General features: G+C 51.1%; 1 protein-coding gene across 2 annotated transcripts in view; it reads right to left on the bottom strand.

The window, feature by feature from the left end:
* Positions 1-1,393: 1,393 nt before the first annotated feature.
* TSPAN15 (tetraspanin 15) overlaps positions 1,394-22,446 on the bottom strand; it is a 52,628-nt gene continuing 31,575 nt past the window's right edge. Inside the window, exons 4-8 of one of the 2 annotated variants that reach the window (XM_027530895.1) lie at positions 12,729-12,824; positions 10,158-10,274; positions 5,609-5,656; positions 2,436-2,552; positions 1,394-2,215 (exon numbers count right to left, since the gene is read on the bottom strand). In XM_027530895.1, the coding sequence (XP_027386696.1) occupies positions 2,066-2,215; positions 2,436-2,552; positions 5,609-5,656; positions 10,158-10,274; positions 12,729-12,824 (528 nt within the window). In that variant the 3' untranslated portion in view covers positions 1,394-2,065. The remainder of the gene's footprint in view (positions 2,216-2,435; positions 2,553-5,608; positions 5,657-10,157; positions 10,275-12,728; positions 12,825-22,446) is intronic. The other variant, XM_027530894.1, reaches the window with a different exon arrangement.

Here is a 22,446-nt window from a genome sequence, read left to right as displayed (position 1 = left end):
CTTACAAGTACCAGGGCAACGTGACTTTGGATAAGCAGACTCTGTGCTGTCCCAGCCTCCTCAATGTTGCTGCCATCTTGCTGTCCATCTTGCTGTCCCCGAGGCAGCTGCCACCCGCTCTGAGCACAGAGAGAAACCTCAGAGAGCAGCCATGAGGCCGCCAGCCACAGAGTCTGACCTGGTCTTGGGTGCACTGGTCCCAATGGGGACCAGGCAGAGACTCCAGCCGTGGCTGCAATCACCACCCGCTGGAGACAGCTGGAGTAGCAACTATCACTGGTTTCTCATGCTTAGTACCATGTGTCCACACGAGGCAATGGAGGCAGTGGGACAGAGGGGCTGAGTGCACGGGAGATTCCACCCGGGCTTATGTCATAGCTTTGACACTTGCCAGCGTGTGCCTTGGGCAAGATACTTAACCACAACATGCCTCAGTTTCTCCATCAATAAAATGGAGATAACAAGAATTACCACATACAGCAACTAAGGGTGAAAGGAGTTGACATCTGTGTTTAGACAAGTTTCTGAGACAGTGTGCTCACTGATGTGCTTGCTATTATTCTAAAAAATAGCCCTCTTCTGCCCTTTCCCACATGTCAGACAATGCAGGCTTGTACATATGGCCACTATGTAAATGCTGGGTGTGATGGGCAGTTCCCTTAACATTCTTAAACTGATTTTTTCAGGTTTGGGGCTCATGCTGTTTATTTCTATTGCTCTGGCTTCCAAGAACCTCAGAGCAAATCTAGAACCCAGGTCTTGGGGCAGGAAGGCTTGGGAGGGCTGATCATGCAGGTCCTGCCGTCTCCAGCAGGGGGCGACGAGCACCCACCACCCTTTGCTAATGATGAGCAATGTCCAGCCCCACCCCAGGCCCTGGGAACAATGGGCTGTTTACAGCCGGAGAATCATTTTAATTCTATAGCCCAATGGCCACAGGCGGATTTGTGGGCACTGCTCCCTCCTGGACTTCTGACTTCCCTAGTTTCAATCTGTTCCACTTCCTGGAAGTAGAGACTCATGCCACAGTGGCTTGGCCTCAGTTTCCCAGTCTGTAAAACAGGTTGTCATCACTGCCTCTTTCCCTGAGGTCCCACAGTGAATTCTTAGCAGGAATGACAGGCAGGAGAGGCTCCATGCCCTGCCCACAAGCACAGCTGGGAAAAGCCATTTCCTGAAGCAGCAACACCAAAGGATGGGGGAGGTGTTTCCAGGCAGGGAGCAGGCAGCCTCGGTGATCTTCCCTCCTCCCAGCCTCAGTGTCTTGCACTGTCCCAAAACTTGGCTCCAGGACGGCCCCCCTTCAATCTTTGCACCAATGAGGGACTTCCAAGCCCAACCTGAGGTTTTCTTCACCCACCCTTGACCCAAACAGCACAAATGAAACACCAGGAAAAAAAAAAAAAATCACATCTTTATTGTCTGATTAATGAACTGGCTTGGAGAGGGAAGAATGTAAGGGGGCGGGGAACATCCAGCTTTGATTAGTCAGAAAGTCCTAACAGTGTACAAAATGAATGTTACAAAAATCATGTAAAAAAACAGGTCAGCAAAGCAGCAGCCCTGGGGAGGGCTCAAGGCACCTGGGAGGCTGAGAAGAATGCCCACCCTGGCCTCAGGAGTGAGGCCAAAGGACAGGGGCCGGGGACGGCACTCCTCCCCTCCCTCACCACGGGGCACGTGTGTCTCCTCGCTCCCCGATTACAAGTCAGTACAAAACTGCCTTCAAGGGCCCAAACCCCGAGGCCAAGGCACTACCAGAAATGAAGTGGGCCTGAAGCCAGCACTGAGCTCCCCTTTCCCAGCGGCCGGAGCCTGGAGAAGGGGCGCCCGGTTCCCCATGCCCAGCGGGCTGGGCAGACAGAGTCCCGCAGCTGGGGAGTGGCTCTGCCTCCCGACACGCAGTAGTCCGGGAGCCCTGAGCAAACACAGCCGGGGCTTTGGTCAGTGCTGAGTATGGAGAGAGGAGCCGCAGGCCTGTCCAGCCCCCCATGTGCCTCCCGACGCGGCCTCAGCAGAGCTGTCCTGTCACGGTCCTTCTGGAGCCGATGCTCAGGCCACAGCCCTAAATGGGGTAACACATGCAGCACCCCGTTCCTGCCGCCTCCACGCCGGCCTTGGTGCCGGGCCCCAGGAGCCCGTCGGTGACAGAGTGCTCCGTGATGATGTCCTCTACCCGGGTGATGTACAGGAATGTCAGCAGCACTCCCAGGAACTGAGGAGAAGGGGCGCGGTGGGTGTCACTATCTGGGCCATTCGCCCTCTCTTTCCAGCCCCCCAGCCCATGCCGTCCGAGCCCAGCGTACCCGAGCCCTCTTCACCCTAGTTTTGTCCCTCCTCTGCACTCTGTAATCACCAAGCCACACACCATCGCGGCCCACAGCCTGCCCACCCCACCCCCGCACCCCTCCCTGGTGGAGGGGGGACCAGCCCACCTGGGGGAGCAGGATGCCCAGCAGGACGCCCGCCATGATGGTGTAGTTGTCCGTGAACCACATGAGCACGGCGTTGGTGCAGCCCCGCACGTAGATGACGTTCTGCACGCTCAGGCGCTGCGGGGAGGAGCCTGGCTGAGCGCCCGCCTGGCAGCCCCAGTCCCAACTCTGCCATTTATCCCAGGCCCAGGCGAGTCCCTCAGCCTCTCTGGGTTTCTCATATGCAACCTGAGAAGCTGACTCTAAACCACAGGGTCTCAACAGAAAGTGAAAGTCGCTCAGTCGTATCTGACTCTTTGCGACCCCCTGGACTGCCAAGCTCCTGTCCTTGGGATTCTCCAGGCCACAATACTGGAGTGGGTAGTCGTCCCCTTATCCAAGGGATCTTCCCAACCCAGGGATCGAACCCAGGTCTCCCACATTGCGGGCGAATTCTTTACCAGCTGAGCTACCGGGGAAGCCTTTCAACAGGCAGTACTGTTACCTAGAGAGCCTGCTGACATTGTGGTGGAACTTAAGCTTGTCACAGAGATAGGGGTGGGGGCTGAAGGACTACAGAGCTCAGGGCAATCCTTCTCGAGGGACAGCCACCCAGACTGTCTGCTTCATAGATGTCCCCCGGGCATCTGGATGGGTGACAACCCATCCATAATTATCTGAGCCCAAAGCCTAATTCCAGGGACATAAAAACCAGTGTTTTCTGCTTGGCTTTACTATACATTGAATTCTACAGAAATAGAAATAGGTAAACTAAGGGATAATTAACCTCAGATATGCAGATGACACCACCCTTATGGCAGAAAGTGAAGAGGAACTCAAAAGCCTCTTGATGAAAGTGAAAGTGGAGAGTGAAAAAGTTGGCTTAAAGCTCAACATTCAGAAAACGAAGATCATGGCATCCGGTCCCACCACTTCATGGGAAATAGATGGGGAAACAGTGGAAACAGTGCCAGACTTTATTTTTCTGGGCTCCAAAATCACTACAGATGGTGACTGCAGCCATGAAATTAAAAGACGCTTACTCCTTGGAAGGAAAGTTATGACCAACCTAGATAGCATATTCAAAAGCAGAGACATTACTTTGCCAACAAAGGTTCGTCTAGCAAAGGCTATGGTTTTTCCTGTGGTCAGGTATGGATGTGAGAGTTGGACTGTGAAGAAGGCTGAGCGCCAAAGAATTGATGCTTTTGAACTGTGGTGTTGGAGAAGACTCTTGAGAGTCCCTTGGACTGCAAGGAGATCCAACCAGTCCATTCTGAAGTAGATCAGCCCTGGGATTTCTTTGGAGGGAATGATGCTAAAGCTGAAACTCCAGTACTTTGGCCACCTCATGTGAAGAGTTGACTCATTGGAAAAGACTCTGATGCTGGGAGGGATTGGGGGCAGGAGGAGAAGGGGATGACAGAGGATGAGATGACTGGATGGTATCACTGACTCGATGGACATGAGTCTGAGTGAACTCTGGGGGTTGGTGATGGACAGGGAGGCCTGGGGTGCTGTGATTCATGGGGTCGCAAAGAGTTGGACACGACTGAGCGACTGATCCGATCTGAAGGGATAATTATATTCAATTTTGTTTGGAACTTTATCCAAGAATTGTTCACCATTTTAAAAACCATGTCCATGGCAAAAAATATGCCCATGCTATGCAAGTTGCCCACACAACACCCCTCCTAGGCAACAGAAGCCCCTGGCAGTGCAAACATCTGATAACTTTGCTGTCTTCTGCTGTATCTATCTAGCACCTAAGCATGTACATGTTGAAATACAGTATATGGTTATAAATCATTTTATGTTATTTCTCCCTTTATCTCAAATCAGGGGCTTCCCTCATAGCTCAGTTGGTAAAGAATCCACCTGCAATGCAGGAGACCCCAGTTCCATTCCTGGGTTGGGAAGATTCACTGGAGAAGGGATAGGCTACCTACTCCAGTATTCTTGGGCTTCCCTTGTGGCTCAGGCAGTAAAGAATCTGCCTGCAATGCGGGAGACCTGGGTTCGATCCCTGGGTTGGGAAGATCCCCTGGAGAAGGAAAGGCTACCCACTTCGGTGTTCTGGCCTGGAGAATTCTATGCGCTGTATAGGGCGTGGGGGTCTCAAAGAGTCGGACGTGACTGAGCTACTTTCAGTTATCTCAAATCATTATGCCACTTGTTTTGAAATCAGGTGTATAGGTAGGTAGGTTATAATATCTGTGAGTGTCATTTTGGAATAACAAAAAACAATAGGGCATTGTGTATGCCAAGTCACTTCAGTGGTGCCTGACTCTTTGCGATCCCATGGACTATAGCTTGCCAGGCTCCTCTGTCCATGGGATTCTCCAGGCAAGAATACTGGAGTGGGTTGCCATGCCCTCCTCCAGGGGATCTTCCCGACTCAGGGATCAAATTCGCATCTCTTACATCTCCTGAATTGGCAGGCGAGTTATTTACCATTAGTGCCACCTGGGAAGCCCAAATAGGGCATTACCAAGTGTTTATTATAAAAACTAGCCGTTGGGTCCCGTGTTTGGAGAACCACTGCTAGTCTGTGGTTCAGCATCTTAGATGTTTGTCAGAGTCACCCACTGGCCCCATCCCAAGAGTGCACGTTTCTAACAAGCTCCTTGGGGTGCTATTACTGCTAGTCTGGGGATCTCAGTTTGTGAAACAGTGCTCAGAGACCATCTCAAGTCATCATTATTTTTACCTCCCTTCTCAACACAACCCTATCTTCTCTCCAAGTCCAGGAGAAATGCCCAGGAAGCTGACCCAGGAGGTACCAGCCAAAGACTCTCTTCCCCCAGGGACTCCTGGGTCCCAGGCTGAGGGAGCCAGTGTGTATCTGCAAACTGGCAGCTCCAAGGGCAGAGGTGGGCTGGTGAATGCAGCTGGGCATGGGGACACACTGGGGGCACTGACAAGGGCATGGTGGCCTCACACATTAGTTGCTCAGTCAACTCTGGCAGCCAGCTTCTCCCAACCTGGAGTGGGGGGGAATTCTTGGCTCCCCAAGTCCTTCTGTGTCTAGATAGGGGCAAAAAACGTGGGCAGTCCCTGGCTCCTGTTCATAGCCAGGAATGTTGGGAGATCTCAACAGCCAGGAGCCTCACCCCTGGAAGCCCCTCCGATCACCCTGGGGATGGAATAGGAAGAGCAGCCTTTCTGGGGAAAAGAAATTTCAAAGACATTACCTCCTTGTCGATAGTTTTGTAGCCACACATGGTGTTGACAACTTCTGTCTGAAACAGAAATGTGTATTAGCTAACACTTACATGGTGATTACTGCAGAAGACACTTATTCCGCACCCCCCCCCAACTCCCCCATTTTACAGATGAAAAAACTGAGGCATGGAGAGTTGCACTAGCCAGTATGAATGGAGCTGAGATTCCCATCCCAGCTGCCTGGTTCAAGTCTGCATCTTAATCTTCTGGATCCAAGAAATGCCCAGGGAGACAAGGTGGGAAGACCAGTTCTGTGGGTCTTGGGTGGGAGACCCATTGCTCCACCAGTGACAGGCTAGGAGCCCAGAGGAAAGGGCACAGCCCAGGCTCTTCTGCTGCAGCCGCCAGAGCCTCACTTTGCTGAGATGGTCATGTGCTGAAGTCAGGACTGGGCTGCTGCCTGTCTGTTGGCTCTTGTGAAAGAAAATCCCAGACCACAGCCAGGCCCCTGGCCAGCTGGGGTTTACCTGAGGGCAAGGCCAGGCCTCTGACCACACTTCCCGGACCCTGCAGACTGCTACCCGCCAGTAGGGCTGCTCAACCTCCTGCCCAGGAAGACAGCTGCCTTCAGGAGCTTCCAGCTGCTGACTAATCTGGGCACGGTGGAAGTTGTGGTTGGCCCTGGGCTCATCAAATCTCTTCCCAGCTAACCTAGGTCACAGGGCTGGCAGGGGCACTTCCCATCACAGCCTGAGCCCTTGTGGCGTCTCCTCTGCTGCTTTCTAGAAGGTGAGAGAGAGCTCAGTGTCCTACCCATCCACATCTAAGTGACAGCTACTGTGGGATCAGGGTGCCACAGGAGCCAGCAGTGATGTAGGAGGGCAGAGTGGCCAGTGTGGGCTCTGGCATCACATTGCCCAGTCCAGGCCCTGCTCTGCCACTTAGGAGCTCTGTGACCAACCTTAGGTGTGGTGCTAAGGGACAGGCACACGGAGGCACTCAATAAGGATTTGTTGAATGAATGAATGGACAGGTTCCCTGAACTCTTCAATAAAGCAATCATAATCTCTGAATGTACCCCATGGGGCTGTTTTGAATATAAAGTGAGATATATACATAAAATGATTGTCCAAGGGCAGGGCACACTGGCTGGACTGACCTTGAACACAATCCCAGACCCTGGAAGTCAAGGAGGGCTGCTACTCTTTCTAAAAACATGAGTTGAACCTCATGTCATCTGCTGCTGCTGCTGCTGCTAAGTCGCTTCAGTCGTGTCCGAGTCTGTGCGACCCCATAGACGGCAGCCCACCAGGCTCCCCCATCCCTGGGATTCTCCAGGCAAGAACACTGGAGTGGGTTGCCATTTCCTTCTCCAATGCATGAAAGTGAAAAGTGAAAGTGAAGTCACTCAGTCGTGTCCAACTCGTAGCAACCCCATGGACTGCAGCCCACCAGGCTCCTCGGTCCATGGGATTTTCCAGGCAAGAGTACTGGAGACCGGTGCCATTGCCTTCTCTGCAGATGTCATCTAGATCAGTCTAAATGTCAAGGCTTGATGTGTGGACAAAATAACCTCCTTCAGTCTAGACTGTCCCCCAGGAACCCTCAGACCCCAAAACACCCAGGATCCACCTCACTTCAGTCAGTATCAGTGGCCCCTCCAGGCCATAAACATGACCCCAGTGGAGAAGCTCCAGCCTGGGTAGTAGATGTATGAGGGCAGGATGGGAGCAGGTGCTTCCTGCCTAATTTGTTCACTCATTAAATCATTACTGAACAGACAAAGCATCAATTATGTACCATTCTCTGTTCTAGAAGTTGGGAATACAGAAGAACAAAGTAAGATCCTTGCCTTCATGGAACTTTTATTCTAGGAAGGGAGACAGGCGATGAACATAATAAATAAGGAAACTGTATGATACGTAAGACCGTGACAAGAGTAACTTTACTCGTCATTGTGCTGCTTCCAGACCTGGAGGCAGAACCACAGCTCCTGCCCTTGGGGAACAGACATGCTATGGCAGAGGCCTCCCTTACACCTGGAGCCAAAAAACTCTTCTCTAGGCCCCAGAGGTGGAGGGGAACTGATGTAGGTATCTAGGCAAACATTACTCTGGGCATTTTTAACATTAAAATCAGTAGGCTGAGTAAAGCAGATTGCTCTCCCTAATGTGGGTGGGGCTCATCCAATCAGTTGAAGGCCTAAATAGAACAAAAAGGCTACCCTTCCCCCAAGTAAGGAAGAATTCTTCCTGTCTGATTTCAAACCTGAACTGAAACATCAGCTCTTCGTGGGCCTTGAGGCTGCCAGCCTCAAACAGGAACTACACCATCAGCTCTCCTGGTTCTTAGGCCTGTGGACTCGCGCTGGAAAGTAAACCATTGGCTCTCCTGGGGCTCTTGCTTGCCAACTCACTCTGCAGATCTTGGGACTTGCCTGTCTTCATAATTCTGTGAATCAATTTCTTATAATAAATCTCTTTACACACACACACACACACACACACACATCCTATTGATTCTGTTTTCTGCTAAACAAGCCAGGAAGTCCCTTCCTGGATGAAACACTAAACTCACGTAATGCCTGCTGAATGTGGAGGTATGAAGGCCTGCCCATCTCACCCCAATATGGGACAACTCTGCAGGATCATCCCCGGACATCCCCATGGATTCGGCTGAGGCGCCCCCTGAGACTGCATCATTGCTCAACCTCTCCCTCTGCCCAGCCCAGCTGCTATCCCCTCCCTTACAGGTGTCAATCCTGAGCACACCTCCTCCTAAGCTTCCTGCTCACTAACCAGCATCTCAGGGCCCACTTTCCAGACAGCCTTGGCTGAGACACTGGGATCACTGCACGAGCCCCTAACCGGACTGCCCAGGTCATCTCTGCCACCGCAGCAGACGGGGTGGTGCTGGTAAAGCCTAAGGAAGATCTGCTACTCGTCCACTAAAGCCCTGTCACTTGACTTATTGACACTCAAGGGAACCAAAGTCCTGATTGTGACCTTCAGGGTCATGACCCATGACCTCTGACTTCATCTACAACTATCCTCCCCCAAGCTCACTCTGCTCCAGCCACACTGGAGCTGATATCTGTGCTGTTTCTTAAATTCACAAGGGCAGGTCCCACCTCAGGGCCTTTTCACTTGCCCTTCTCTCTGCCAGGAATTCCCATCCCCAGAGAGCATGGCTTACTCCCTCACTTCTTTCAGGGTTTTACTGAGAACCAACCTTCTCAGTATCTAAAATGCAATCCTCCATGCCCTTGTTTTATTTTTCTCCTTAGAATTTATCATCTCTTAGAATATTATCTCTTTTACTTATTTATTTTGCTTATTAGTTTTCTCCACTGGAAAGAATGTCAGCTCCATGTGGGCAGAGTTCTCTGTGTGTTTCCTGTATCCTTAGAACACACAACTGCATCTGGCTGGTCCTCAGTAAATACCTGTTGAATGAATGAATGAATGAACGAATGCATGTTGGGCTTTCACATCTCAGCTTGGACATTCAGGTGCCACTGCCTTGGATGACGAAGTTCAGAGTCATCCCCACCCCCTCCACAGGCTTCTCTGAAAACCCTGGGCTCCTCCTCAGCACTCCCCCTGCACAAAGAGCTACCCTAAAATGGCAGCTCCAACTTCCAAACAAACCTTCCCTCCTGGCCCAGCCTTTTTAGGGCTCATGCACTTGGCACTGCCTCCCTGAGTCATGGGTGAGGCCCCCACCCCCACCAGCAGCTGCCCAGTTTACAGAATCCAGCAGTGGGCACAGAATGTGGAGACATCAGAAGAGAAATTTTCCATGACTCTTCAAGGCATGAGTAATTGCAAAACTCCCCGCCTCATTCCAATCCAGAAACCAGGCAGCTTTTGGACACATTAGTCAAACACAGGATTGACCAAGCCTCTCATTTATTAGCAGTAATGGCACAGGGCAGCCTCCCAAGTGGCCAAGGAGGCAACAGAGCTGAGAGGATCCCACTGGGGAGAGGCGGAGGCTGGCATTTACATCACCAGACCGCTTCCAAGCACCTCATTGCTGATGATCGCCAGGACGTCAAGCCCAGAGTCCACCAGCAACGTTCAAAGTGCAGGCCCTGCCCTGGCCCCCAGCTATGGCTGCCAGCCGGCCACCCTGCTAAACCCCCTGGCCTGGACTCTCTCCCACTCTTCGCCTGGCGTGCACTGTAGTCCAGGGCACGGCTCTGACAACAGCTGCCTGAATTTCATCCTAGCTCTATCAACCTTGAGCCAAGAACCTCACCTTTTGGTGCCTCAGTTTTCTCATCTGTATAGTGGGTTGTTGAAAGGACTTAACGAGTCAAAACAACTAAAGAACCCAGAGCAGGCCACACGTGGTAAGTGCTCAATAGATATCAACAGCCGTTGCTAATAAGACCAGTCTTCCCCATCCTCTACCCCCAGATTCACCCCATTCAGTAGCCCTTGAGGCTCAGGAAGCCTCGCCTTGGCAAGGACCACCACCTCCTGCCTACCCCCCTATCCAGCCCCACCGCCCCTGTCCTGAAAGGTGAGAGAAGCGTTTGACCAGCCAGGAGGCCCCCGGAGCAGTGGATACCGTGTTTCTGAAGCAGCAGGTGTAGGGCACCCCACAGGCCAGGGGTCCGGGGGCTCTGCAGTCGTGGTACTGGTTTTTGCTCCAATCTCGGTAGTCTTCCCCGCCACAGCACTTAAACTGAAGGAGGAAGCAAGTGGGGAAGAGACCTGCTGTCACCACCAAGGCCCCCAGGACGACAGCAGGGAGCGGCCCAGCCAGGGAACGATGTGATTTATGATGCGGGTCACACAGGTAGGGGGCATTATGGGGAGCATGTGAGGCATCGTTACAGGTCAGAGCTCAACAAAAGCAGAATGGTGGCCCAGGAGGTAGTGAGCACCCCGTCACTGGGGAGGCATGCAAGCCAAGGCTGGGTAGCCTTTTGGTGGGATAGTGGGTGGTGACTAAACACTGGAGGAAAAGCACTTCCTTGCCAACCGGACTCCATCTTCACATCCCCAGTGCAGATGCTCCACCCCAGGACCTGGCCTTTAAAGTCCCAGAGACTAGGATTCCAGGGGAGCCCCACAATGGGGCCCCTGAACCTCACCCACCCAACTCTGCCTGCCCCACCCTTAGCAAAGGGGCACACACACACACCCTGGCCAGGGCTCAGGACTGAAGTGATGGCACAGCTGGCGTCATTTTCCCCTTGGCTGAGCTCTGCCCTGCATGTCCCCCTGTACAGATGCCAACGCCTGGGGGAAGCAGTTACTTCACTGGGCCGCTGCTGTGTGCTGGGCATTGCTCTGTGTGCGCGAAAACCAAGGGGGAGGGAAAGCGCCACAGCCCTGAGGGAGATGGAGAGGGTTAGCCACCACATGAAAAAGGTGTGAGGCAGTGCTGGGTACCAGGGATACGGCAAACGGGGCAAGGAGGCGGGAGGTCGGGAAAGGCCTGAGGAGATCTCATTTAATTGGAAATATGAACAGGAAAAAAACAGTCAAGACATGCCAAGACCTCGCACAGAGATGAGTTAGTTGTATTGATATTTCAGCAGCAGGCGTAAAAACTGGAGCAGAGTGAGCCAGAGTAGAGGGGTTGAGGTCAGACCATGAAAGCTTTGTCAGCCAGAATAAGCAGGGAACGGGGATAGTATCCTTAGTGACAGGAAGTTCCTGGAGGGTTTAACCAGGGGAATGATATGGTCAGAGGTTCTAGTAGAAACAAAGAAGATGCCCTTCCAGAGTCTCCACAGAGCCTTTCAGGCCATCAGTCTAGGGGTCCAGGAAGTGCCTCTGTGGGGTTCAATGCAAAGAGTATTTATTTTGCCATCTGACAGGCCAGCATTCAAATCCTCATACCACCACTCCATGCTCTGTGGCTCTGGGCAAGTCAATCAGCCTCTCTGGGCCTCAGAGGTCAACTGTAAAGCAGGAAGAGCAATGCTATCTTTGCACAGCTGAGCTGAGAAGTACAAAGACAAGCAAAGCATGAAGCACACAGCATAGGACCTGGCCTGAAGCAGGTGCCCAGTGAGCATGAGTCATCCCGCCATTCCACCCTGGGAGAAATGAAATTCGCAAGCCAGCTGAAGGTTGGTTCCAATAAAAACATCTTGCCCCACCCGATGGCCAGAGCTGGCAGACGCATCCCTGGCAGAGAAGGGCCTCCCAGAGGCTGCACCTGTTATGACTACAGAGAAGGCCTGAGCCAAGGGAGTGGCCACTATGGATGGCCCCGGGTGCAGAGAGATGTTGGTCCCCCACTGAGGGCTATCACGGGGATCAGGTCAGCTGACGCCCCCAAGGTCATGTCCCGAGAAGCGCTGCCTCCACTCATCCTCACCTAGCAGGACAGGCAGACAATGATCACCCCAGCTGACACTGCTTTAGTCTCACCACATACCTGGCCCTGCTCTAACCACCTCTGAAATAAATCCAGGCAAATCTCACAGCGACACTAAGTAGAAGGGACCATCAGTATCCCGCTGGGGCAGGTGTGGAACCTGAGGCTCAGGACTAAGTGAGATTGGTGTGTAGAAGCCCCCGAGGGCAGCAGGCACTGCTATTACTGCTTCAGCCACAGACTTGGGTGGACCGTGGGAAGGAGGGATGACCATCAACACGTTCAAAGGAGTGCCGTCGGAGAAAAGGAGAAGACGTGTTCTGTTTCCTGTGCAGGGTTAAATGGAACCGGAGAAGAGCTCTCTCCCCACCAGGGCTGTCCTTGATTTGGCAAGGGAGGGAGCTCCCCGTCCCTGAACGGTCTCGGCAGAGGGAACTTTGAATTGGGTGGCTTGGAGGTCACTCTCACCTCAAAGAAGATTCTTTGCCCACTGACAAGAGGCACCCTGAGACTCTGCCACGTGGTTTGTAGCTCCCTCTGACCTTTTTTTCTTTTTTTTTTTCAGAAGGGGAGGGTTTGTGTAGCTGGAAAGGAATGGGCAGGGCAAGTATATGCTGGACCAGGCATGCCCTGGCATCCCCTCCCTTGGCAGCTGTCCATGGCCCACCCTCAACTCCGAACTTGGCCAGCCACCTGACCCCTCACCCCCACCCTCTTGAGCAGGGTCCCAAGTTGGGGGCAGAGGAGGGTGGGCAGAGCAAAGGACGTGGGAGGCAAATTTCTGACCCCAAGCACCTGACTCACCTCCTTCTGAACAAAATCCATGATGTTTTTGAAGTCCAGATCATCATAGTAGTTCTCAATTCCTCTTCGAATATTGTCATTCAGAAAGTCGATGGTCTATGTAGACAGAGAAATTATAAAGGAGGAAGAGTGCACGACCCCAGGGTCCAACCCAAGATTTCCCAGAAGTCAGGATTGAACCAGAGAGCCCACCTGCCCAGGGAGCCTCCCCCAACGACCTGCACAGAGCACCTCCGTTCCCACCCACAACCTTCCTGCACCAGCACCCTCTCCATGTCCCCAGTGCCCATCAGAGGCAGGAATGGTGCACCCCCTTCCTTTACAGATCAGGCAACCCAGGCCCCATGAGGGTGAGGCCCTGCTTGGGGGACACCGTTCTGAAGGAGCCAGGCCAGGGCTGGGGCTTGGCTGCCCAGATGCTCCTTCTACTGTAGCCAAAGACAGGCCTGCACCGGAACCTTCCCTTTGCCCTCCAGCCCCCTCTCCACACTTCTTTCCTATATAAGCTCTTCTTTTACAGATGAAAAGGCCCAGAGAGGGAGATTGACTCTTCCCAGGTCACCAAGCAGGTGTCGGCTTTGGTTAGGGGCCCAGCCAGGATTGGAAACCAGGTGTCCTGACTTCCCTCGGGCCTCTCTCTGTCACTGCAGTGCTCTGGCCCAGATGACAGGGCCCACCTCCCTCTCGGACCGGGACAATCCCCACTGGGAAGGGTGCTGGCCGGCCACCCTCTCCCAGTCACGCTGGGCCTTCGGGATCAACAGCCCGGCTGTTGTGCCGAGATCCAGGAGCACAAAAGGCCCCACAGCGGGAAGGGACGGGGCGGGAGTGTGGGCAGCCCAGCTCCACACTCACAGTGACAATTGGGGCTTTCAGAGCAGGGAGGCCAGTGGATCATCAGAGATTGTGCTGGCACAAAGGGCTCATTCTCAGCTCTGGAGCCAGACGATTCCCGGGGGAGGCGCCCTCAGGGTTCTTGGGGACAAGAGGGTCCTGAGTTCCAGGCCCCACCCTAGGACTGCAGGCCCCACCCTACTCTTCCACTCTCAGCTCCCCACTTGTGAATCAGTCACGCAAGCCTGTCTTTAAGACACCTTCCAGCGCCAAAGATCAAAGACTAAGGTGCGAGGGGCTGTCACGCCTCATAGTCAAGAACAGTCTTTGCACCCACACCTGCCTCAGGAATATCAATTAACTTCTGGACCTCCAGTGGTTCAGACGGTAAAGGATATGCCTACAATCCAAGAAATCTGGGTTTGAACCCTGGATCAGGAAGATCCCCTGGAGAAGGGAATGGAAACTCACTCCAGTATTCTTGCCTGGAGAATTCCATGGACAGAGGAGCCTGGCAGGCTACAGTCCACAGGCTTCCAAATAGTTGGACCCGACTGAGTGACTGACACTTTTCCTCCCCTACAGGGTGGGAGTGGGGATCCTCTGCCTCAGAGGAATTTGAGACTCAAACAAACTAGAGCAACGAAAGCGCTTAGCACGATGCCAGACACATAGCATTATTATGTATTATTATGATAGATTTTTCTCTTTTTCCAGGAGGTAGTACCACTTCATACCGATCATGTCATCAGTGGAAAATGGCTAATCCCAAAAGAAATCAAGACCCTAAGTCTTGTCCAAGAGCCACTCCTGGATCTGGGACCCCTCCCAAACTCCCTGCAGCCCCAAGAGGTAATGTGACTTGTCTAAGGTCACCCCATGATCACTGGCAGAGAGATGCTGGAATCAAGAGTCAAAATCGCATCCTGATATACTTTAAGAAGCCAAGAACCCAAGGTTGAGTTCAGGGCCATCTTCCCAAACTATCTCCAGTATCAGGGAGAGAGAAACAAGGATGTGATAGCCACCTCCTTCCTGACATTCACACACTGCTCAAAGCCAAGGTGACAAAGCAGACTGGCTCAAGGAAACCAGTCTCCATGGTCAGAAGGAAAACCCTCTGTTGATGATAATCACCGCTCAGGAGCAGACATCGCTCAGGATCACGCCAGCCTCGGGAGGCACCAGGCCAGACCTCTTCCCCTGTAACAGGCCATCCGCCCTGCCCAGGTCTGGCTCTGGATCCTGGGGCAGGGGCTCAGGGGAAGAGCTGTTTGCTGGCCACCCGACCTGGGCAGAGCAGGGACCTGCCTGGTTCTCAGGTCCACCCTTCCCAGAGGTCCCCAGGTCCTGCAGCCTTTCCAGTCTTGGGTGCCTGTTCCCTGGGGTGATGATGAAGGGAAAGGCCAGCCAGCTGGGGAATAGTTGGGGGTGTCTAAGAAACAGGACACCAGGCTGGATCAGTCTGTCACCCAGGGAATGAGCTCACAGGATTACATGGCATGCTGTAAGGGGCTCTTGGCAGGGGGTGATGTCCAAAGTCAGGGATATGTCAAGGGCCACACTCATGGCGGGTGAGGTGGCTTCCCTTCAGTCTCAAGGCACTGCAGGCCGTCCTGGCCCTCCTATCCCAGCCCACTGGCCACCTCATAGTCCCTCTGCTGGGTCACCCCTCAGCCCTCCCACGGGGTCACATGCGGTTAGGGGCCAGGGTGGGATGAGGGCAGGAGGCCCAGGGCGGGGAGGAAGATCAAGCAGCAGAGCGGATGCCCGGCAGCCCCACGGGGAAAAGCTCTCCCCCGCTCTCTGGTGAGCAGCCCTGACCTCTCTCCCCAAACCGTCTCAGTCTCTGGGTATTTTCCAAAGGCGCGGACTCCGAAAGAGGCCTTGTTTGTGCAAATCAGGCCTTCCATCTGGTTAGCTGAGCTGGACCCTGCGGGGGAGGGAGGCCCCACTGGAGGCCTCTCTGGACGGACAGGAAGAACAGATGGTCCCAGACTCCACGGGCGGCAGCTGCCCCCGTTCCCACCAGGGAGCTCTCTGGCTTGTGCTGGCTCTTACACATGCGTGCTGCCCTTGGCACCACGTCTGTGTGTGTGTGTGGATGTGTCCACACCAGGGAGACGTGTAGAATGTTTGGGTGGTTCCTGCAGGGGTGGGGGTTGTATGGTTCATTAATTAACTATAATCAACTGTAAAGTGCGCTGCTATGTTCCACAATGTTCTGAGGGACTGGGGGAGCCACTCAGAGGACGTGTCCTGTGGGAGCTCGGCAGGGAAAAGCAAATTTTAGCTTCCTCTGCTGTCTCAGAGGCCAACGCACCCAGGGCCACCCCCACCCGGCTCTAAACCAGGTCATGCAGTGGGGCAGCTCCAGTGAGGACCTGAAAACCACCTTTCATGAATGGCTGGCGTGACCTCAGAGGCATGTGGCCCGGGCTAAATAAAACAAAGAGTAAGCGGTCATCAAAACCATGCGATTTTCACAGCACATTGTTCAAGCTACCAGACTCGAGCCACAGAGCACTGCCCTTTCTAGGTCTGTCTTTCAATCTAGTTTTAAAGATACCCAAAGCCCCTGCATCACTCCCCTCAGTGGAGGCACTCGGACAGTTTGTTGATGAACGAGGAGGCTAGCTCAGGGGTGGCGGATTTTTTCTCAAAGCCACGGAAATGTTCTAAAATCAACAGGTCATGTATGAATGAACACTTCTAATGAGTGAACTGAATGGTGTTCATGCTCAGTCGCTCAGTCGTGTCCAACTCTTGGCGACACCATGGACTGTAGCTCACCAGGCTCCTCTGTCCGTGGGATTCTCCAGGGAAGAATACTGGAGTGGGTTGTCATTTCCTCCTCCAGGGGATCTTTCTAACCGAGGGATCGAACCCTCATCTCTTGGGTCTCCCGCATTGGCAGGTGGATTCTTTACCACTAGAGCCACCTGGGAAACCCGAATTGTATGGTATATGAATGACGCATCAATAAAGCCTTTTATAAGCCTGAAGAACAAATAAATAAGGCTTTGGAGCGGGGCGGGGAATGGGTGGCAGCTCCCCAGGATGGGAGGATGAGGAGCAGAAAAGGAGGAGTGGAAGAGCCAGCAGCTGGAGCCTCCCACCAGGCCTCTGGGGACGGAGCTGCCTAGTTTCCTGCATGCTGCCAGCCGGGCTCCATCGATTCACGTTAGCTTCTGGGGCCCACTCTGGGGAGGCCCAGTAGCCGGCAGCTCAGCGGGAACCCTCGCCAGCTCAGCTCTCACAACGCAGAGGCGGGTGCTCAGGCTCGGACTTCCTTCCTCCCTCAGTGCCTGGGCTAAGCCAGCATCTCTGGGCTCCCCTCAGCATCCCCCAGAAGGTAAAGACTCATCCTTGTTGCCTCCAGACCCCAGCCTCTGCTCCAGCCCTGAGATGGGCCCTATCAGACAACCAAGGGTTGAGAGGAACCCAAAGAGTGAGAAAAAAAGAGGTGTGAACACTGCAAGGTTCTCAGGAATATCTGCCAGTCCCTTCCTCAGACCTGGCTGGACTGTGTGTTAGCCCCTCAGTTGTGTCTGACTCTTTGCAACCCCATGAACTCCTCTGTCCTTGGGGTTTTCCAGGCAAGAATACTGGAGTGGGTTGCCATTTCCTTTTCCAGGAAATCTTCCCAACTCAGGGAGCAAACCCAGGTCTTCTCCGTGGCAAGCAGATGCTTCACCACGAGCCACCATGAGCAGATGAGCCACCAGGGAAGCCTATCACACCTGGCTGGAAGTCGCAGGATTAATCCCCATGGTGGGGGAGGTAATGCTTTGGTTTCCCAGGTGTTTGGAGCCCAGCTCTCCCTTCCAAACGGCTGTCCACAGTGGGATGCACCAGCTGCAGGAGTCCGTCCACATTAGTGTAGAACTTTCTCTACTTGCTCCAGGTGGGAAGGATACATATGCTCAGGTGCCAGACAAGCAGGCCATGCTGTCTCCTTTCTCCTTGCTCCAACCTCACAGTCACGCCGAGAGCCAGCTGGTGACAGTGCCAAGATAAACAGGTTGGGTGCTGCCCATTGTTCCTTGGCTGATGTTGGGTGTGACCACGGCACCATCCAATCAAGGCCAGAAAAGAGGTCACTCCTCCACTTGTCCAGGAGGTAGAGGGAAGGAGGCCAGGGATGGGTACAGACACACCAGCCACAGCCCAGTGTCTTCTGGGTGTCCCTGCTCAGCACTGCCTCGCTGGGAACACATGGGCAGGAGCTGCGCACCTCCAACACCCCAATATTCCTTCAGGGAGGCTCAGAGCAAGCTGGGGTGATGTCAGGTCAAGAACAAGAGACCTGGGGATTTCCATGGCTATCCAGTGCTTAAGACTCCATGCTTCCCTGATGCGAGTTCAATCCCTAGTCAGGGAAGTAAGATCCAGGCAAGAATACTAGAGTGGGTTGCCATTTCCTCCTCTAGGGGATCTTCCCAACCCAGGGATCGAACCCAAGTCTCCTGCACTGCAGGCAGATTCTTTACCATCTGAGCCACAGAGAAGCCCAAAGTCAAAGTGTTAGTCGCTCAGTTGTGTCTGACTCTTTGTGACCCCATGGACTGTAGCCTGCCAGGCTCCACCATCCATGGAATTATCCTGCCAAGAATATTGGAGTGGGTAGCCATTCCTTTCTCCAGGATCTTCCTGGGTCTCCTGTATTGCAGGCAGATTCTTTACCAACTCAGCCACCAGGCAAGCCCTGCATGGCCAAAACATAAATTAATTAAAAAAAATAAAGAGCAGTGAGACCCAGACACCTGTGGAAGTCATCCAGGTTCTCCACCCACTGCTGGGTTCAGGCTGCTGCACTTCTGCTTTTAATGCCCGGATCCTTGGGGCCACCAGCTCTGCACCAAGTTCCCCATCACACAGCCACTCCACCCTACATAAGCAGAGAAGCTGCTTCAGTCCAACTCCTGGGTCATGCCTAGCAGCAGAAACTGTGCCCAGGGTCAGCAACTGATGGAGAATTTCTGCCTCACACCCGGGAGTTGTTTCTCTTTCACTGCCTGGAGGTCACCATGGTTGTACCTTCCTGAGAGCCCTGTGTGTAGTCATCAGCCTGATGATTTGTCCTCATCTGTCACTACAAGTGGATTCTTAGAGTTAAGAGGTAGCCTGGGGGGCTGGAGACTGAACTTGTTACACTGTGACTCAGAGAAATCTGTCTTCTCCTCTTGGGGAAGAAAAACTAGAATTGGGAATTCACCTGGAACCCGATCTTGACTGTGCCTCATCTCTTTCCCCACCATCAATGGCCAGGCTCCTCCTTCCCTATCCTCGCCATTGGCCCATTTCTTGTTTTACGAAATCACATGGCATTACTGTTGGCAGGGACATTATTTTTCTTTATATGGTATTTTTCTTCTTGATTATAAAAAATGAAAAAGAAAATTTGGGAGCTAGGGAAAAAAAATATAAATTTTAGGAGGAAATAAAAATCACCCTAGTCCCATCCCTCAGGGAAAATATGAGTTAATATGTTAATATTTCTATTTCCTTCCAGATTTTTCCAGGCCTATTTTTTTTTTCATTGTGGAGATCTTACTGCACTTACAGGGCTTTTTTTTTTTTTTCTTCTTTCTTTCTCTCTTTTTCTTTTAGGCCATGCTGCGCAGTATGTGGGATCTTAGTTCTTCAACCAGGGATTGAACCCATATCCCCTGCATTGGGAGCAGAGTCTTAACCATTGGACTGCAGGGAAGTCCCTACACTTACAGTTTTGTATCTCATTTTTAAGTTTTTGAATTATGTATCACTGTCATATGAGAGCACAGCCCGTCATAAGCCTCCAAAGAGCTGAGAGCCCTGACGATGAGGGTCCTTCCTGGACTGACATAGTTCCATGGGGGGACACAATACCCAAGGAGAAGGAACACACTTCAGCCTGTGGTGCCCTCCGTGTCTGGGGATAATGTAAGCTCTCAGCCCTGACCTCAAGCCCATGGCATCCTCAGCTGTGAGGACTAAAGGTCCCTGGAGGTTTCGCCTTTACTTAGCACTTCCCTGGAAAGGAGTGGTGTCACGGCCCCTGTTGAGCTACAGGCAAGGAAAATAAGTCATCAATCTTTGTGAAAGCACCCTGTAAACGAGAACCACTATTCACTTAGGAGATTGTTTATTAAAACACTGATGCTGCTGACCGTGGCCTGGACTTGGGCTCTAGTTAGTAAAGTACTAACTCATAACTCTGGAAAGTTGTGGGCAGCCAGGAGCCCTGCTGGCTGCACAGAAAGGCATCCCCATGGGCAAATGGAATAAACATCTCTCTCTCCTCAACGCTGCTGAAAAATGAACCAGTACCCTGGATCTGCCAGCCCAGAGCAGATGGTCTGAAGAGCAGAAAAGAGGAAAAGGGAGGAACAAGAGGCAAAACTGAATTGGGAAGACAACCAATGGGTCAGGGCAATCTATAGATTCAGCGCAATCCCCCTGTAAAATTCAGATGGCATCTTTCAGAGATACAGAAAAAAAAATGCTCAAATTCATATGGAATCACAACAAACCCTAGTAGCCAAAGCAATCTTGAATAAGAAGAGTCAAGCTGAAGGTATCACATTCCATGATTTCAATATTACGAAGTTATGGTTACCAAAACAGTATGGTTCTAACATATAAATAGACACATAGATCAGTGGAACAGAAAAGGGAGTCTGGAAATAAACCCAACATATATGGTCAACTAATTCCCAACAAAGATGCCGACTCTCTTTAATAAATAGTGTTGAGAAAACTGGAAATCCACATGCTAAAGAATGAAATTGGATCCTTATATCATAGACAAAAACCAACTCAAAATGAGTTAAAGACTTAAATGTGGCAGAAGACCTCAAGTAGTAGAACTAACTTCTAAAGGAAATATAGGAAAAAACTCCTTGACATTGGTCTTGGCGATGATTTCTTGGATCTGACATCAAATATATAGGCAATGTTGCCCATAGCAAAAAAATAAAATAAAATAAGTGGGACTATGTTAAACTAAAGCATTTCTGCTAAAAAGTAAACCATGTAAAAAGTAAAAAGGTGAACTATGAATTGGGAGAAAATAATTGTAAACAATATATCTGAAAAGGGGTTAATACCCAAAATATATATGGAACCCCTACAGTTGCAAAATAGCAAAAAAAATACAGTTGACCTTTGAACAATGCAGGGATTGGGATGCCAACCCCCAATACAGTTGAGCATCTGCATACTGCTATCTCTGCCTCTAAACAAAGGAACTGATAAATAACTCACTGAAGGGCAGGAAGCTAAAACAGTTTAAATACAATCAGGACTCAAACCCTAGTCCTTTTGACTCCACTTATTGTGATCTCTAACTGAACATAAACTTTTCTTACACTTAGTTAATTTAAAGTTCTGTAAACTGAACACATTTCTCACACTTAGTTGATTTAAAGATCTGTAAAATGAAAATACAGGTACTATATTTATTGAAAAATATCTGTGTATAAGTGGATATACACTGTTCAAATCCATGTTGTTCAGCTGTAATTTGATTAAAAAATGGGCAGAGGACCTGAATAGTTTTTCAAAGAAGACATACAAATGACCAACAGATATATGAAAAAATGCTCAACATCTCTAAACATCAGGGAAATGCAAACTAAAGCCACAATGAGATATAATCTCACTCCTATTAGAATGTCTATTATCAAAAAACAGGAGATAAATGTGGGTGAGGTGAAAAGGGCACCTTTGTGCACTGTTGCTGGGAGTGTAAAATTGGTACAATCACTATGGAAAACTGTATGATGCTTTCTCAAAAAATTAAAAATAGAACTACCATATGTGGTACAATCCCACTCGTGGGAAATGAAATTACTATCTCAAAGAGTCATCTGCCATGAAAAGAGCTCTCACGTTCATCCCAACATTACTCACAATTGCCAAGATATGGAAACAACCGGTCTGTTTGCCAGATGAATGGATCAAGATGTGAGATAGATACAGATATTCCATTGTTTGTGTATACAGGATGTATATATATAATGGAATATTATTCATCCATAAAAAATAAGGAAAACCTGCCACTTAGAACAACATGGGTAAATCTTGAGGGTATTATGCTAAGAGAAATAAGTCAGAGACAGAAAGACAAACACTTCCTATGTGGGGCCACTTATATTTGAAATCTAAAAAAGAGTCAAACTCACAGAACCAGAGAGCAGAAAAGTGGTTGTCAGGGGACAGGAGGTGGGGGAAACAGGAAGATGTTGGTCAATGGTATAAATTTTCAGTTACAAGATGAATAAGTTCTGAGGATCTAATGAACAGTATGGTGACTATAGTTAATAATACAGTATTATATATTTGCAATCTGCTTAGAGAATAGATCTTAAAGATTAAGATCTTACCCCCTCCCCCAAAGTTAACTATTCAAGGTGATGGATGTATTATTAACTTGATTATGGCAATCCTTTCACAATGCATGCATATATCAAATCATCACATTGTAGAGTTTAAACATAATTTTATTTGTCAATTATTCCTCAGTAAAGCTGGGGCAGTGGAGGAAAAAAGAAATGAAAAGAAATTGGAAAGCATCCCTGAGCTGCCTCCCTCTTGCTATGTACTCTTAGGAGGGCTTCTTAACCTCTCTGTGCCTCAGTGACTCCATCAATATGATGGGAATCTCCCCTCCCCTCTCCTGGGACTCATGAAACAGGAAGAAGACCCTTGGATCCCAAGGCTAAGACATGCCTGTGGTTAAGGCTCACACACAGCGAGTTTCCCTACTGTCCACTCTCCATTAAGCAACAAGTAAAATGTGAATCAGATCACATCGCTTCCCAGCATAAAACTCTCCACAGGCTCCCACTGCCTTTTAAAAAAATTCCAAGGCCTTACATGATCTGCCCTGGCCAGTCCT

Source organism: Bos indicus x Bos taurus, chromosome 28 (assembly GCF_003369695.1).
Source record: "Bos indicus x Bos taurus breed Angus x Brahman F1 hybrid chromosome 28, Bos_hybrid_MaternalHap_v2.0, whole genome shotgun sequence".
In the NCBI taxonomy this organism is placed as follows: domain Eukaryota; kingdom Metazoa; phylum Chordata; class Mammalia; order Artiodactyla; family Bovidae; genus Bos; species Bos indicus x Bos taurus.
The sequence above is the reverse complement of the archived record's forward strand: the minus strand, read 5'-3'. Positions and strand labels throughout refer to the sequence as shown.